Source organism: Larus michahellis, chromosome 1 (assembly GCF_964199755.1).
Source record: "Larus michahellis chromosome 1, bLarMic1.1, whole genome shotgun sequence".
NCBI lineage: Eukaryota > Metazoa > Chordata > Aves > Charadriiformes > Laridae > Larus > Larus michahellis.
In genome coordinates, this window is record NC_133896.1 from 43,106,882 (window position 1) to 43,124,343 (window position 17,462).

General features: G+C 38.8%; 1 protein-coding gene across 19 annotated transcripts in view; it reads left to right on the forward strand.

Annotated features, from left to right (window-relative positions):
• The window catches only part of NAV3 (neuron navigator 3), a 565,631-nt gene that overhangs the window by 481,538 nt on the left and 66,631 nt on the right, over window positions 1-17,462 (forward strand). For all 19 annotated transcript variants that reach the window (XM_074573833.1, XM_074573778.1, XM_074573817.1 and 16 more), the window contains one exon: window positions 16,737-16,875. In XM_074573833.1, coding sequence (XP_074429934.1) covers window positions 16,737-16,875 — 139 coding nt within the window. The remainder of the gene's footprint in view (window positions 1-16,736; window positions 16,876-17,462) is intronic.

Sequence of the window (17,462 nt, forward strand, 5' to 3'; positions counted from 1 at the left end):
TCCTACACATCATAAAGAAAAATGATGCTACATAACATCATCAAATTTGGTAGTTTGAATCACTCAGAAGTAAGTGGCGAAAACCCTCTAAGTTATGGTTTAATAATAAAGGAAATCTCTTTCCTCTAAGGGAAAGTCCGAGGAAAACACTAATCCTAGGGCAAGGATGTTTAGGGATCATTTATACCTCAGAACATAAAGGTTTTTGTTGTTTATTCCAATATAAAAATGTATATTTGCATATACTTATGAATTCCTAATTCCTTTAGAAAGGCTGGCTAGGCTCAGGCATTTAATTGTGGACTGCTTTGTGAAATCTATTTCATTTTTGTCAGTCGTTACTTTTCAATTGCGGATCTTTTTTGTCAAGTTGGTTTATATCTCAGTTTGTTTCATTTCTTCCCCAAGAGACTTCTGCTTTTGCAAGTGTCCCAAGTAAGGGTTTTTTTAAAAGATTGCTTTCAGTAATAGAACTATAAATAAAATAGTGAAACCTTCCTTCAGACAAACTCTGATAGAAGTTTGTGTATCATAAAAAACGAACAACAAAAAAGTCAGCCAAAACTTTGTTAGAAAAACCTAAACTGAAGTACTTTATAAAAAAAAGAGTAATAAACAGAGAATCAAATATCAGTAGATGTCAGATTTTTTTAATTTTTTTTTTTTTTAACAAGGAAATATCCTGACTTCTGCTAGCAGACTATTTTGATAGTGGAAAGGAACAAAGATATAACTAGATGGACTCACGCTGCACAATTTAGGGGAGAGCCCTTAGTGGCTTGCTATTTTCTAGGGTTGCACACTCCAGCATTCCCAAGTGTAAACCAGCGCATTTGACAGATTTGAGTATGACCGGAGGCCTGAACCAGCAGCCTGTCATGTTCAACTATGCCGAATGCTTTTAACAGTGGTGTTACAGCAAAAGAGTGGAGTCTCTGCAGCTTGTCAGTCTCGAGAGACTCCCAGACTTTCCCATGTTACAGACAGACCACAACTGACTCATAGCCATATCTTCATACGAGAAGGGAGAAATCAAAGTTAATTTTTTTCAAAGAAAATGCTTGAATAAGTGAATAAAAAAACAGTGGGCCATTGAAGTCTACCTGTTTGTAGTAACAAACAAGAATCCTGTGATGTTTTCTGCAAATACCTGTAACAGTCACATTCTCTTTTCTGTACACGGGAGCAGCTGCCCATAGCTGCAACTGGTCAAGCCACGGACGAGTCTATTTGCAGATGACTGCAGCTGGCTTCAGACTTTGGTTTGGGGCTCTCTTGTTTTTACGCTTCACCAGCATTAATTCTAGGGATGTTTTGGCACAATGCCTAGGTTTCTGAAGAATGAATCTGAGGCCAAAAAGCTAGTGTGTGCTTAAGCCACTACATGGATCAGGTCCCTCAGCAGGGAAAGAGAAGCAATATCAAGGGTGGGGAAGGCCACACATGGTGCTTCCCTGCTGAATGTAGAGCACCCCAAGGCCACTTTGTTATGAAACAGTGTGTATATGTACTCTCCAATCTCCAGTTTTAATACAGTTATTAAAAGCGAATCTTTAACTCATTTAACTATCACATTTGTAACAAGCATCTGTATTTCAGTATCTCACAATCAGAAAATTAGATGGGGTTACCTGAGTACTACATCAAGTTCACATGAAGTTCTGCTAGATGCAATGCCAAAGTTAGGGTGCCAATTGAAAATCAAAGCTTTGAATGAAGGATTAGAGAGCAAGCGTCTTTATTAAGCCAGTGAGTCAGCAAAAAGTGGAGGAAGGTCAGAGGCCCTCTGACTCTGTTCTCTCTGTTTTTCTATTCCTTTGTAAAAAGTCACAAAATGTAGCAAGATGATTGAAGAATTGCCTCCATGATACTGCTGCTCTTTTGCCTTTGCAGTGACTGAAGAAATACAGTCAAGAAAAGGGAGCAGCATTTTTTGCAGGGGTTTCTTCCGCACTTTTGCAAGAGAAGATAGTAGTGTTAGTGTATTTCTTAGCAATTACTTACATAAAAGTTACTCCTCTCATAGTTGGTCCTGTCTGTTATATTTTAGCCCAATAGTCTTGATTGTTACCCAATATAAGGTTAGCTATTCCTTTACCCCACCTGTAGTCCTTCAAAATCATTTTAGGACATTTTGCTATTTATATTTATGCCAGTAATCCTGTACCTTTCCTGGGAATTGAAATTTGTGGGAGTTAGATTATATATTATTAGATTAGATTATTATAAACATTGGTTAGTTGTAGAAGGGCTGTGATCAGTAGTAGTACATATTGTATGTGCTGGGGATTTTAAGAGGTAAGTTTACACTAGAGTTTCCAGCCTGCCATAGCCTGTTCTTGCTATTGCAATACCCTCTGCCCTTTAATTTCCGCTGCTTCTGATAATTTTATGTGGTCTGTCAGAGAGCAAAGATTATCTGAATTTTAGGTTAAATGGGAGAGAACAGGGCAATTTCAGGTGAAAAGTAAGTACATGTAGTACTTGAATAATGTAAAGACAACAGACTTTTTCTGCTAGAATTGTATGGCAGGATTTTTGCTGCAGGCTCTGTACTGCTGTCTGTAGTGCCCTTTGTCTCAGCTGTATGTGTCTAGGGTATAGACAATGCACCAGTCTGATTCTCCAAACTCTCTGCCCCCTGATGGTGTCTAGAGCTCTGACCTTTGTAGGTAACATCCATCCTTTTTTCATGCAGGATTTGAGCTTGGTGTCCCTCTCTGCTGCAATCCATCTTATTTCTACAATCTCTTGCTGTCTGGTCTTTCGATCTTTCTTGCATCCGTATTCTTTCTGAAACATTGCAGATGAGTATTTTCATTCTTAGTTCTCCTAGCAGATGGTAAAAAGGACTCTAGTCCTTTCTGTTCTCTTTCCAGCAGAACTGCAGGCTTCATGCCTATCCATTACAGTATTTTTTTCTCTTTTTTCCCATGGAAGAAATGCATTGAAAAAATAGTGTGTGTGCATTCTTTCCTTTTTTCCCGATAATTTTAGATTCACTTTTGTAGCTCCCCTGGGACTGAGTTTTTGGGTGGTAACAATAAATGGAAAACTTGTTTTTTGTATTACTGAAGTTAATTAAATATTCACACAGTTGTATGGATAAGTTGCACTTAAAACATGTCTTGTTTGCAGCTCCAATGTGATCATCATTTCGGAGAGATGTTTAAACTGGCTCTGAGATGAGGTGTCCTATGCAGCAAAGAGAGCTGCCTGGAGGGACCCTGCCACCACTCCCCAGCAGATAACTGTGTGCTGTGGTTTAACCCCAGCTGGCAAATAAGACCACGCAGCCGCTCGCTCACTCCTTCCCCCCACAGTGGGATGGGGAGAAGAATCGGAAAAATAAGAAAAACACGTGCATTGAGACAAAGACAGTTTAATAGGTAAAGCAAAAGCCACGCACATAAGCAAAGCAAAATAAGGAATTTATTCACCACTTCCCATCGGCAGGCAGGTGTTCAGCCATTTCCGGGAAAGCAGGGCTCCATTACACATAACGGTTACTTGGGAAGACAAAATGCCATCACTTCAAACCTAATACTTCTTATTCCTCTACTTTATATACTGAGCATGATGTCACATGACATGAAATATTCTTGAGGTCAGTTGGGGGTCAGCTGTCCTCGCTGTGTCTCCTCCCAACTTTTTGTGCACCCCCAGCCTACTTGCTGGCCAGTATGAGGAGCAGAAAAGGACTCGAGTGCTTAGTAACAACAAAAAACATCAGTGTGCCATCAACACCGCTTCCATCCCAAATCCAAACACAGCACCACACCAGCTGCCAGCAAGAAAGTCGACTCTATCCCAGCAAAAACCACGGTACTGTGTCTCTAGCATGATGCAGTGGGCCTGGCATGTACACCCTAGGAGACAGACAAGGCTCCTCAAGTGCCAAAATCTCCTTCCCTTACTGTCCGTATCTGCTGCTACCATTCCTCAAACACATGCACAGCTGTGGTGGGCTGGGGAGGACCAGCCAGAGGGCTTTTGTCACCATCATTCCCCACTTCTTCTTTGGTCCCATCACAAAATCCTTTCTGCCCCTTGATGCTGACCCCAGTCACCCAGAGTCCCTGAGAAACACCCAGAACCAAATTCCTTAAACATTTGATAGTTCCTGACATGTTAGGGGATTAGATCCGCTCAGGCAGTTCTTTATGTGCCTACAGGGAGATCAGGCATTGTTTTTCTCCTGCTGAAGATGCTTAGAGGCTGAAATGGGTCCCCTTTTTAAAACCTGCAACCCACAGCATGCCGACAAGCTGTGTCAAGAGTGTCTGGAATTCATGAGCACCATTTTTCTCTTTCAGGCAATCTGGCAGTAATAGTAATTTCAGTACTTTCATCCATTGGAAAGAGAGAACTCACAGTGAGGTACATTAGTGCTGCCACCTTTTCAGCTGAAAGGGGTGCTTTTAATGTGCCCTTTCACTGAACTTTGAGCTAAAAACAGCCAAAGGAAATATTCTGTTATCCAGAAGGATTACAGCTTTCTGAAGGCTTTGGGTTCTGCTTTCTTGAAGGAAATTGTTTACAAAACAGAATACAGCCATCCCTTCAGGAAACATCTGTCACTGTACTAGGAAGAATACCAAAAAGTTTAGGATGCATAAAAATTAGTTATTGTTGTTGGTTGCATATCTTTAGAGATTTGATCAAAATTTGCCTTTTCTTTTTAAAGGAGTTGCTTATATTTTGGCTCTGGTTTTGCATTAAATTGTGAGTGAAATGTTTTTTTAATTTGTCACAAGAGAAATTCAAATATGTTTGATTTAAGAAATAAGAAATTATCTTTTTAAAGTTTTATTATTTCAAGCATCCATTTTATGCTATCCTTTATTATTTTATTATCTATACATACTTTCATATGAATAGCATATGGTGTAATATTTCATTGAAGATGCTTCAAATTAGAAAAAGGTATTTTGTTCAGTATTAAGTAGAGTTTTCCATAATGATTTGAAATATTAAATGAAATGGAGACATCTGAAAACTAAGATAGGAAATGAATATTTGCAGTGTCCCGTTAGACCGGTTTTCTCATTGCAAAGAAATGTACTATTTCTGATTTTAATACGATAACGGCAGTATAGATTGACTGAAATTTAAAAATTAGTTCTTAAGTTGTTCCATTTTTTGAACAAGTGATTATTTTTTTTTTTAATATTGTGAGGTGTTTCAATTTCTATATAAAAAAACCCCAGTATATTGTCAATTATGTTTTGATTGAAAATTTCCAGCCAGCTTTATATCCACATAGCTCAATGATATTTTACCCTGTCACAGTCCAGAAACTTGAGTAATTTGTCTGGCCTGCAGCTTACTTCCTACAACCCTGTCTTCTCCAGACTCTTAAAAATTGGATAAGGATTAGGTTGAAACCTGAAGTAATAGTTCCATAAATGAGCTCCTACCCTCATTGGCAAGATGATAAACACATGGAAGAGGGATGCTTCAGGAGATTATGGGACTAACAAAGATTTGGTACCACTGGCATATGGATAATAATATTGGAAATGAATCAATCCCAATTGTGATGTCTGAGCAGAATCTAAATACTATGATTGCTGCTAAAAACTGGCAATGTACCGTAAGATGCAACTGAATAGCATTTAGAATTGCTGCAAAAGCCTGTCACAAGCCAGGATTAGAGATAACATTAAACTCTTCAAAAAAAATTGTCTAACCAATGTCAATAATCTAAATGCTCAAATAGCTCTTTAATGCAGAACGAGGATATCTTAAACATTTGGGGAATTGAAAAAATATCAATTAAATGCTAGAATGACCAAATATCTGCAAATAAGCTTGGTTCTGAAAACCGCATTTTCTAAACTCAGCAGCTTGGGGTAAAAAAGGGAATAAAGATATGCCTAAAGTGGGTGAAACTTTTTTTTTAAGCAGTCCTGCTTTGTCTACCAAATCATGTATATCTGATATATTTCATTCATATTGCACATTTCCTCTCAGAGAGACTTCTGTTTTGCCTCTGTCTTCACATGGCTCTGTGTTTTCATAAGAGTTGTGAACTATAGCTTTTTGTGCCTTTATATTTTATGTAAAGTTTGATAAAAATCAGCCAACAGTTTTGCCCAAGCAGCAGTGATAAGCAAGGGCCTGAAGGCCAGATGCGCAGAGAGAATGAGCATTGAAGCCTTCATTCCTTATTAAATGATGCTAAAAATCAGGTCATGCAGAAGCAGGAGAAAGTCCCTTTCTACTTTCTGCTAAGGCAGTAATCTGGGTCTTTAGTCATCAAAATCTGGGAAATGAGCAACACGTGTGAGTGACGGCCCTGGCAAACAAAACTGGGAGAAAAAACAGCTTTGTGTTCTGCTCAACTTCTCCTTTGTCAGACAGGTTGACGTTGTGAAGCTGATTGCAAGCAAGTAAGCCTATTAGGCATCAGATAGTAGGCTTACCCTGTTATCTGAAAATATCTGTGGGGATCAAGCTCTCAAAGAGTTTCAAGGGTGAAGATTTTTATTAAGAAGCCATTTAGGCATCGAAGTAGCAGCTTTTCCCGCAGTCACAACTTGTTGCTAAAATCTGCAAACCATCACCTCGTCTTGAGACCTGCAGGAAAAAACTGCATTGAACAAGGGTGAGCAGGAGGAAACCTGTTGCTTGCAGTTGCTTCACAGAAAAAATTAATCCCATGCTTTCGGAAGGGCTGCATTTCTGCCTGTGCTCACGCATGGTGGGATGTGTCCCGCGCCCGGGGTGCTCTCCCCACTCCTCGGACGGCAGCGCAGGGCTGTGAGCTCTGGGACCACGTTGTGTCATCTGGTAAGAAGGTTATCAGGGATTGCTGCGATGAGGTAATAAGGATTGGAGGTGTCCCACAATAAGTTATTACTTTCAGTTTACAATTGTAAAGGAGATTTTAAAACAAACAAAAAAAAAAACCAAACCCCATTGGGTTTTTTGGTTTAGTCTCTGCCTGACACATCTTTTCGTCATCAGCAAAGGACAATGTGGGGTAGCAAATATCTCTCACAAGCCAACACCAGCTCCAAACTTTGCTTTACCCCAACAGCAAAGCTGCATAAAACTGCTGGTTTTAAGTGTTGCTATTTCACGGAGAGTTATAGGATGAATATCATGACCGGAATGAACAGAGAGTTACTTCACACCATTCTGCTGAAATAGTTATGTATGTTTTTTTCTTCAGATTGAGTTGAATCAGTTGCAAGCAGGAAAAATAAATCCCTGCTTCTGCACGTAAGCAAGAATAGTATAGCTAGTGCTAGCAACAAATACTCTTAAAAGTGAGAGACTACATACAGCAGAGGAGGTCACCAGTAAATCAGACTTTGACATCAGGCAACTAATTACTGAGAAGAGCTCTCCTCTGAACAATTATCAGGAAGATCTGTCTGGTTTCTTCATACGCTCTAAGGACAAGGTTGAGTAAAGAACTTTGATTTTTCAGTACCTCCCTCCCACCTGCAGCTGTGGCTGGCAGTTTGCAAATATGAATGGCAAATTCTACTTATCTCCAGGTGTTTAAGGTGCTGGTTTCAATATGGTTTTCCTTTCAATACAAATGTGGATCCCATGAGATGTTTCTCAGTGCTTGTGGGATCTCATTTCTCACTTCACTTTTGGGGATGCAAATTAATTGTATGCGAAGTGAAGAATGACATTTTTACTTCTTAAAGTGATGAGGTAACAAGGAATAGAGTTCTGTGTTGCTTTTGCATCTTCCAAAGAACTGTATAGGCACTTTAATTTGCTTGTTTATGTCCATTCAACTGATGTTAATTAACTTGTCTGAATCTGCATTTGAAAAATTTAAACATCTCTTGGATTCAAAACAGAATATTAAAAACGTAACAAACAGCAGCAGGAAGATAATTCCATCAAAAGCCCTTCTCCCTTGGTTTGTTATGATATTGTCAACAGTTCTTGATGGAATTACTTCCTTACATCTTGCTTCAGCCCATATATTACTATTTTCCATATACTGTTTGAAATGTAATTAAAAATGAATGCTGTTTATCTGCCTCGTGAAAAAAAAAAAAAAAAAAGAACTGTGCATTCCAGGAATGAAGTGTCTTTTATAGTTGGATATTTATTATTTTATTCAAGTAACACTTGCCTAAATTCCATTTTGCAAAGTTCCCTCTTCAGATTGTTGATACATTCTGTTATGAATTTAGAGCTAGTTAATGACTTTCTGCTGTCCCTATCATGTCATATTAAGCGTTGTATTCAGAAATAAGTGGAAACCAGAAGGGGTTCTGGCAGTCTTACTCAAATCCTGAGGTGTGGGTATGCAGGTTTTGCAAAGTATGTATAATTATCACAAGAAATGTAAATCTTCCATCAATTCTTTTTTTTTTCCTGCAGGCTCTAAAACCAAATTGTTTCTTAAAGCACTTATTAAATGCTTGGAAGAAGAAATATGGGAATACATTGACCTTGCAAAAATGCATTTTGCTGTAATTGTGCTCTTGGGCTAGAAGTAATTTCTGTAGTAGGATATAATTTTCTAATTGGATCTTCTTATAAAAAAAAATCAAACATGAAATAAAAAAATCCTTCTAAAGTGGTACTGCATGAAAGCAGATGCATAAATGCATTCCTATTCTTTTTAATTGTAAACAATTTTCCTTAGAATATGCTGAATGGCTACATTTTGAAATGTACATGGCATGATTTTCTATCCCTGACCTGAAAGTAATTCAGGATTAATGCTTCAGTGATTGCCTTGTTTGGGTATGACAGGTAATGCATTACACTTGCTGAGGAGAAGGTGGTGAAGTATGAGTCCAACTGGCTCTGTTTTCATTTAGCTATGAGGGTAGAAAAGCTGTAATGAAATTTATAGCCCCTGCAAGTTTCTGGTTTGATTCAGGGCCTGGGCTTTGGCTCTCACAGTCTGTGGATTGAAACAAAGTATTGATTTTATGAACTCTGTGCCATCTTGAATCTGTCGGTGAAGGGTCAGTGTAGCTGTTTTGTGAATAATGAGCAGCTGAGCGCACAGTAAAAGATTTAAAACGGATTAATTCATGATGAACTGAACTTTGAAGGAGAAAGTTTGCCAGCTGATATATTGGCACGCTACTCAGGAGTTGCTTTGAGTAAAACACTCCAATTATTTTCTTATCTTTTCTTCTTAATGAGCTAAGAGATCATTTCTGTTCTCAAAAGTCAATTAGGGGAGTAGCTATAAAGTCTTTACTTAGGCTGAATCCTGCCTTACTCTCCTGAAATATACGTGTCAGAGAGGCTAGTTCATGGCGGCAGCCTGGACTGCACGGTAATATTCACCTTACTGGTGTGCCGTAGAGAAGCAACATCCACCTCCATGGATTGTGTTGTAGCGGCTGATTTATGCATTGCATTCCCTGTTTTATGGATTTCATGTGTGTGGGACTAGCTTAAGCACCGACTGATGGTCAACAAGTTCTGTCTTCCTCTTGCAGGGCTTAACTTGTATGAGTAGAGTAAGGAAAGGTGGACCAAGTTCAAGCTTTCTACTGTGGGCATCTAGTTTAAGTCCTCTACCTTGCTTATATCTCTCCAGTTTTTCCTGCTCAGCCTTTGGATGCACCTGCCTTTGTCTAGGGATTAAATGCCAACCTTTGATTTCCTAACTCACATTTAATGTAATGTCTTACATTCCAGGTAGCTGATCACTTCACAGGTGGCTATATTTGGGGATTTTGCTTTTTTAGGGCACTATTGGCTAATTTAAATAACTATCCAGTATAACTGAGGGTGTCCAGTCCTAGCCACTGAAGTAGACTGGTGTACTAGCATCTTATTTGGGAAACATGGAAGTAGTCTAATACTAATACTAATCTAAGCAATTGCTTGTGTTTCTCATACCTTTAATGTTTCTATAAACAATTGTATAGAGACATCCAGGGGCTCTAAGAGAGCGACATGGAGACCTGCATCATCTGAGGATTAACATAAAACAGACAGCCACATGCAGACAGAGGAAGGGGTAACACCTCACTGCTCATCTTTGATCTGCTCTAACTATGGATTTGTAGATGTTAAAACACACACTCAGGAGTTAAGTTTCTCTTTAGCCCCGAATGTTACTCTTTTGTCATGATCTCAGTTACCTTATTTGTCCTCTAAGACCAATCTCCCTAGCAGCAGAAATACACATGGGCACTGCCCTGTATGTACCCACTATGGTAGTGAACGATTTATAAGTGTTTAAAAGTGTTTTCATGTTTTGAAAGCTCAGAGTTGCTATAAAAAGCAAGTAAAGGTTGTTTTGCTAAACGTGTTTGTTCAGATTCCCCAAATCCCAAGTCCATATACAAGTCCCTGGGGATACGTGAGTTCCACTGGCATTAGCAAGAATGTGACTAAGGATTTCTCATTCCTGGGCAAGACATGCAAGGGTATTAGGTCTGCCACTGTGGTCTGAAGCCCTTCATGTGCAGTACAAAGCATATGACAAAGTGCTATTTTTCATTCAGAGTTACAAACCTCCCTAGACAGAACAGTTATTCTAATTAAATGAATGCTTTAAGAGGAAAAGTTTTGGTTTTGTTTTCTAAAGCTGTATTCTGCAAGCTGTAGTTCCTACTTCTGCTTGCAAAAATGCGTAATAAACCAAAGAAAAAAATGCCAGCAACTCTGCCAAGGGCAGGATGCATTGAAGGAACCACACTTTTCCAGCAGACTTGATAGCACATTGATTGGAGTCTTGATGCCTTCATATATCTGATGATCTACTTGTGAAAAGCTTTTTCATTTGCATACTTAGGCCACTTTGGCTGGAGATACTCTCAAAAATTAACGAAGTACGCCAATGTTAAAACAAATTCCAGGCATTGACCCAGTTTATCAGTATGGTGGAGTTCACAGAGCTGGCAAGTTTAAGAGCTTGTAGGAAAATGCTGTAAATAGAAACAGGAAGGGTGGAAGGAACAATCATTGTGGTTGGATGCTCTGATGTGTCTCGTGTGCAATTAGAGATGCTTTTATTTTCTGAAACTGTGAAAGGACAATATTTTAGGTATACATGGAGCTAACACAGATTGTTAGTACCACTTCCTCTTGTCATGTACCTTCAGGATTCCTTGCCCTCCTAATGCAGTACATTTTGTATTTTCAGCCATCACGCAAAACATCTAGAAAAATTTGTTGCATATTTCTGCAGGTCTTCATTATGTAGGGTATGATCAAGTATTATCTGTCTTGTTTCATTGCATCTTTGCCCTAGAGCTCTGGTGCTTGCCTGCCTGCTGTGTGAAATGATGTCTTATCCCATATAAAATATTCCTAATTTGGTTCATATACTTCAGCGTGTGAACTCAGGATTGGATTATTTTCAAGCAAAGAAAACCAAATACTTGTGGAAAGCAAACACAAAAGTGTCATGAGCACAGCTGAGTGCAATTTATCTTTCCATTTGAAGGAATACTTGTGGGAATATGTTTGCAATCTTTGTTCAGCTCTACATACTGATGTTAAGCACCGGGTATTTTGACTTCAGACACCTTGCTATTTCTAGAACAACTATGCAGTAGAAAGGTCAATGAGAGGATTATTATGGAGAGATCTTTTCAGTACTAACACACACTAACGAAAGCAAAACAAAGAGTGATAGTGGAGACTAACCAATTGTGTAGACAGCAAGTTGTGGATTCCTCACCTTCATGGAGAATTTGATATGATCAAGAAGTTGGAACTTTGCTGGAAGCATTTGGAGCAATTTGTGGAGCACTGGGAAGTGTACAATATTCATAGCCACTGTCGGCAATTAGAGACAATGTGGAAGTTTTCTCCAGCAGAAGTGTTGTTTCTTGCTTCAAAATGGGCAAGAACTGTTCAGATTTGAAAGATAAAGGCTAGAATTAGAGGACGAGTTTTAGATAGCGCAAATAATTTCATAGACACACCTCATGCACCAAAGAAGATCTTCTAAGCAGAAAGAATATTGGCAATGCTACTCAAAAAAGTAACTCAAAGAGCATGAGGTATGTTTCTGGATGAAATTTGTAATACAGTAGCTGTAAATCAAACCAGGGGATGGGAAGGAAGCCAACATTTGATGCCTATCACATGATTGGGCACACTTTTTCTAGCTCCCACGGTGAAGGGGCATTCCTACTGCAGTGCAGCTTCCCTGCTTAGATTCAGCCCTGTGTGTGACTGAAGTGATGGAATAATTATCAGAATTATAAAGCTGAATGTTACTCATGCTGTGTGAAAATAACTTGATAAAGTTGTAAAAGCAGTCAGAACTAAGAAAAAGGGTTGTCTGTGTAACCTTAATTCACATTTCTTGTACACATACATTTTCAGGCAATCGTGGTTTGGTCAACAACATCCCCCAATCTCTAGAGTCCTTATTTTATATAATGTTTTATATATAATGAGGGTGTTCAGTTTTAAAGCAGTTATTTGTCTTTTTGTGTATTCCTTGTTATTTCTCATGTGTAGCCCCTTATTTTATTTATCATACGCCATTTAAACATTTTTCTAAAGAGAAAGGGGCTCTTTTAAGGTGCTTTTTAGTGTAGTGTCTGAGTATCCACAGTTATCAGAGTCTATGTTTTCAAACTCATTTGTGCATGTATTGTGTCCATTTTACAGATGGAAAGCTGAGGTACAGCAATAGTAAGGCCAAAATCGCTGCTGTTTTTTGACATGCAGTTTGAGTTGCTGGTAACCTAAATTTTAAGATACCCCTGCAGCAAACTACAGGTTCAAAGCACACATTTACATGCATTACATCTTTGCAAGTCAGTTGCTAAGCTCTAAAGAAAATTAGAAGCTCTTTATAGGTGTCCGGCTTGTTAAAAATGTTGGTTAAAGCGGTCACCTAATATCTTGAAGGTTGCAGGGAGTCTGGTACACCAGGGGCTTCAATCATGCTTCTTATAGTCCCTTTTATTACAGAAGCTTTTCAACTTCTTTGAAAAATGACAGAAGACAGCTTACTTTAATGCAAAATTCAGATTCATCCCTAGAGCAGACCTCCTATAAGCACTAAATTAATGAAGCGTTTCTAGAGAAGAAAAACTAGTATGTGGTTGTGTTATCAAAAACTGTGTTTTATGTACATCCACAATGAGAGTAGTGACTACTGGGCTATTTGTTGCTCTCTGCTGATTTGAACATGGAACTAGGCAGCACACAGCCGTCTGAGCTGAGCTGCTGGGTAGGGAGGAACCTTTGGCCACTTAGCTGGGAAAAATACTAAGACAACTGTGCCAGGCATGTGCAAATAGTGTTTTTGAAGAGATTTATAAATTAGCCAGATTTGAGAGGATTTCTCTTAGAAACAAGCAAAATGCACATCCTTAATGTGAAGATTATGGCTAAATTTCAAGGTTCTTCTGCAGTTCCTCTTGGGATCCAGCGGTTTCTCAAATAAAAGGTTGCCAGAAGTTACCAAAACAAGGCATTTTTGGCAGATTTTGCCAAAGTTGTAGTTAGCTAAAATGTGGTTTTAAGAAGGGAAGTAGTGTCAGGCATTAATAAGCATCGTTACTAACCTGACCTGTCATAAACTCTGTAGGATGCATGAAAAAGAAAAGTAAATGAAAGATAAAATGAAAATAAAAGATGAATCTTAGCCAATATATTAAAAGCCTATATTAAGTCCCTTAGGTAGAGTTTGACAATGAATATTGTTTTGATGAGGGGTAGGAGGAACAAGAACAAGAATTACAGTGAGAATTTGCTGCACACTCACAAGAATGGGTTTTCAATCCTAAGGTGATGCACATCTAATTTTACCCGATTTGTTTGTCGTACATTTGCTACTTTAAAGGAGAAATGAATGTGACTCATCAATATTTTTTTCCAAATTATAAATGTGGCATCTTCATTATCCAAAAATTATATTAACTCATCTGATAGCAACTGTACTATCTAGACATGGGGGAAGAGGGCTGAAAATGTGGAAACAGTAACTGCTGAAAGATAAAAGATGTAGCTGCATGAACAAGTTAAAACAACTCTGGACAAGGCACAGGACAACCATCTTCATTGCTGAAAGGGTGGCTGATATGGTCTGTTTTGTTGGAGTTTTCCATTTTTACTATGTCTTTTCAAAAGGTTGGTACGAAACTTTGTGTCAAGTAGGAATCAGGTTCTCTGACAGTCCTTAGAAAAATGCCATACAGGAAAGGAAGAGATTTGGGATAATCCTTTTTTTTACAGGCATACTGGGTATTAGCAGAAATTTTGGGGTATGAAAGCCCCCAAATTTAGAAAACATCTTGAGCACCTATCATAAGAGAAAAAAAATCCAGATAAATACAGTGATAACTCTGAATGGTCAGTAGTGGAGGCGTCAAAATAATCTTCTATATGTCTTACAAGGTGGCCATGAGTGTTCCCAGAACCTGCTAATAATCCACTGGTGAGTGAGGTGTGACGAGTGTGAAAGACCACAGAGAAGCCATACTAGAAAGAAAACATGATCATAGCCATTTTTGCCTGAAAACTTCAGCTATAGGCAACATGTTTATATTTTGTGAATCAGCTGAACTATTTCAGAATTTAGAAAATGTGAATCTTCTTATAGAGAAAAATGGGCATGAAATGAAGTACCAAAAATTAAAATAGAATGAAATAATAAACAAACATGGCAAAATAGAATTAAACATTTATCTTGGTCCCCAGGGTCTTAGGGTAGACTCAGGAAACTGATGGTCATGTATTAATTAACATGAATGTCATCCATTTAAAGTTCACATTGCTTGTGAAAGTACCTAATATAGCTCATTTTGGATCTGGCTTATGATTTTTTTTCCCCTTTTTTAAAGTATCTTTTAAGAAGTGCAGATTATCTTTTCTATAATCTTTTCTATAAAACCTAACGACATTTATTTATGGTTGTATCTGTGTTTAAGGTTATCAGTCTTAACACTGTTATACAAGGTATATTCCCATATGGTATATAAACATTTGAATAATGGCATTTAGCATCAATAAAATTCTGTATCACATTAGATAGTGTAAAATACAGAAAGTATAAATGATTAATACTTCAGAGATGGTTCTTAGATGAATGTGGGCAGCATGTAAGGTTTGATATTATAATTGCTTGGATATTAAATTGTATTATTAAATCACTCGTGTGTATTACCTGGAAATGTTGCAGAAGACGTGTTTATTTGTAGTCATTGTACTCAACAGTGGAAGGTGCAGTGCTGTAATAAACTCTTGCCCCCTGAAATATGTTTATCTTGTCACTGAGGTGGCTTACTAATGTGATTTTCTACCTTTTGTGAAACAAAGGTAATGCTTGCTGCAGTTGCTATGATACAAGACTAGTGCACTGAACTTTCTGGTGCATCAGCACACATTTTGTACCACGCAGTTTACTGTTACTGCTGTTGTGACTTTCTAAAGCCTTCCCTGAACAAGTGGACAAGTGAATTTAATCTCCCAAAACACCATGTGTAAAATAAGGATTCAGATATTTTCCTTGTTTGCTCTGAATGACTAGTAGCAATAGTACTGAGCTTTAACTTGACTGTGGGATTAAGTTTTAGATTTTTTGTAGAATCCAACCTAAAAGGCAGCTCAAGATGTAGGCTACAGCAAAAGAAGGATATTATGTACTTTCTCCTGTGTTTTGAACTTCACCAGCATGCGTAAACAGGGCACCAGCTTTGTCTAGAACAGGTTTTATCAGCCCTCTTCTCTCTAGGAGAGGGAAGAAATAAAGAGGCACCTTCAGTGGGCAGTTCATCCCGCAAACCTGAGATATTTTCAGACAGGATGAATTGCCTCCTAGAGGAGCCCGCTTCTTTGTACTGGTTAGAGAGGATACCTGGATATATAGCTTAAATGAGATATCTAACTTTAAACAGCTAAAACTATAGGAGGTGAATCCCACTGCAGGTGGTAAGGTGAATATTTTTCAGACTCTGTGGCCTAGGAATAATCCAAAACAAAATTAACAGGTGGAGGTGCAGCAAAACTGGGAGTATTCGTCTGTGTGTGGCAATAAGCTAAGAGTCATAATGTAACACTATGGAGAAACAATTGTGTAGAGACAGATCTGGGAAACACCAATCAACCTCCCTTCTGTGCAAAAGCAAGGCTGTTGTGAGAATAGGTAAATGACATTTCTATAAGAGTAGCCTTTCTCTCATTTGCATCCTCTGCCTCTGTCTTCCAAAGCAGAAGAGTTGACAGCCTGTGTTTCTCGAGAGATGTATAACATGTTCTCTGTCAACTCTGGTGACTGTGCTGTCAGGGAATCCTATTTTGATGACACTGCACCCACTAGACAAAGGCTGAAGACAAGAAAATAAAACTTTTGGAAATACTGGCTTCCTCCTGACAGTTGATTAGGCTACAGAAGAGATACTCCTTTTATTTTTCTGTAGCCTGCAAATCCATCGGGTGTTCTCCAAGTTATTAATAATGCTTTGGCTAGCAATACCAGGTAGGTTTAATGGATTTTCCTGCCAGTGTACTGAATGTGATTGCAATGAAGCGTGAAACAACCTGTTTTAATGACTTACACCAGTGCTTGCTTAGACCTGATGTTAATTTTTTAAAAGGCACCTGGATCTTTCATTAATTGAACAAGCAACCACTTGACAGTGAGTGAATAATTAATAAAGAAGTCTGAAAACTAATTGTCCATTAGGGAATATTACTGCTAATAATTTTCTGGTAAACCTCTTGAAGAATAAATAATCACATCTATTGATTTTGAGATGCTTTCTGCCTATTAACATGCAGTATGTAAAGTAGATGTTCTCCTTTCTCTGCAGCTGGGATGACAGCAGCTCAGTTAGTAGTGGCCTCAGTGACACTCTTGACAACCTCAGCACAGATGATTTGAACACCACCTCATCTGTCAGCTCTTATTCCAATATAACTGCCTCTTCAAGGAAGAACACTCATGCCCAGGTGAGTAGCTTTTCATTACCATTTCTTGCAACGCCCAGAAGCACACAGAATAACAAGGGGAAAAAAAAGTTTAGCAATAATGCCTCTGAAACAAATGAAATACTCGTCTTTTACAAACTCCTCTATCACATTTGTGTGCAAGAAGCCCACGGACCTCATTGAGCAGGGCCCAACCCTGACCTATGGGTTGACTCCTCAGATGCCCTGCTCCCAGGGAACATCCCACTGCCAAAGATGCCAGCGGGTGAGACCCTGCTCTGCCTGCTCTGGGGGAGCTCCCGCACTTCCCAGTCCCAGGAAGCCCCCCGCCCCTGCTGCACCCTAACACAAAAACCACAATATGACTGAATCTGTGGTGGGTGGATTTCTACTCACTACATTTGGAGTGAGTATGTCTTTGAACAGACAGCACGATTTAAAATAAGATAGTTTTCATCTTTCATGAGCTGACACATGTCAGGGAAGAGATACATAAGCTGTACTGTCCTTTCCCTGTTCTCTCCTCTGGGAGAAATGAGGCTGAAGGAGGAGCCCGCAGGTGGCAGAGCTTCTCTTCTCTCCAGTTAGGTCCAGGAATGAAAGTGTCC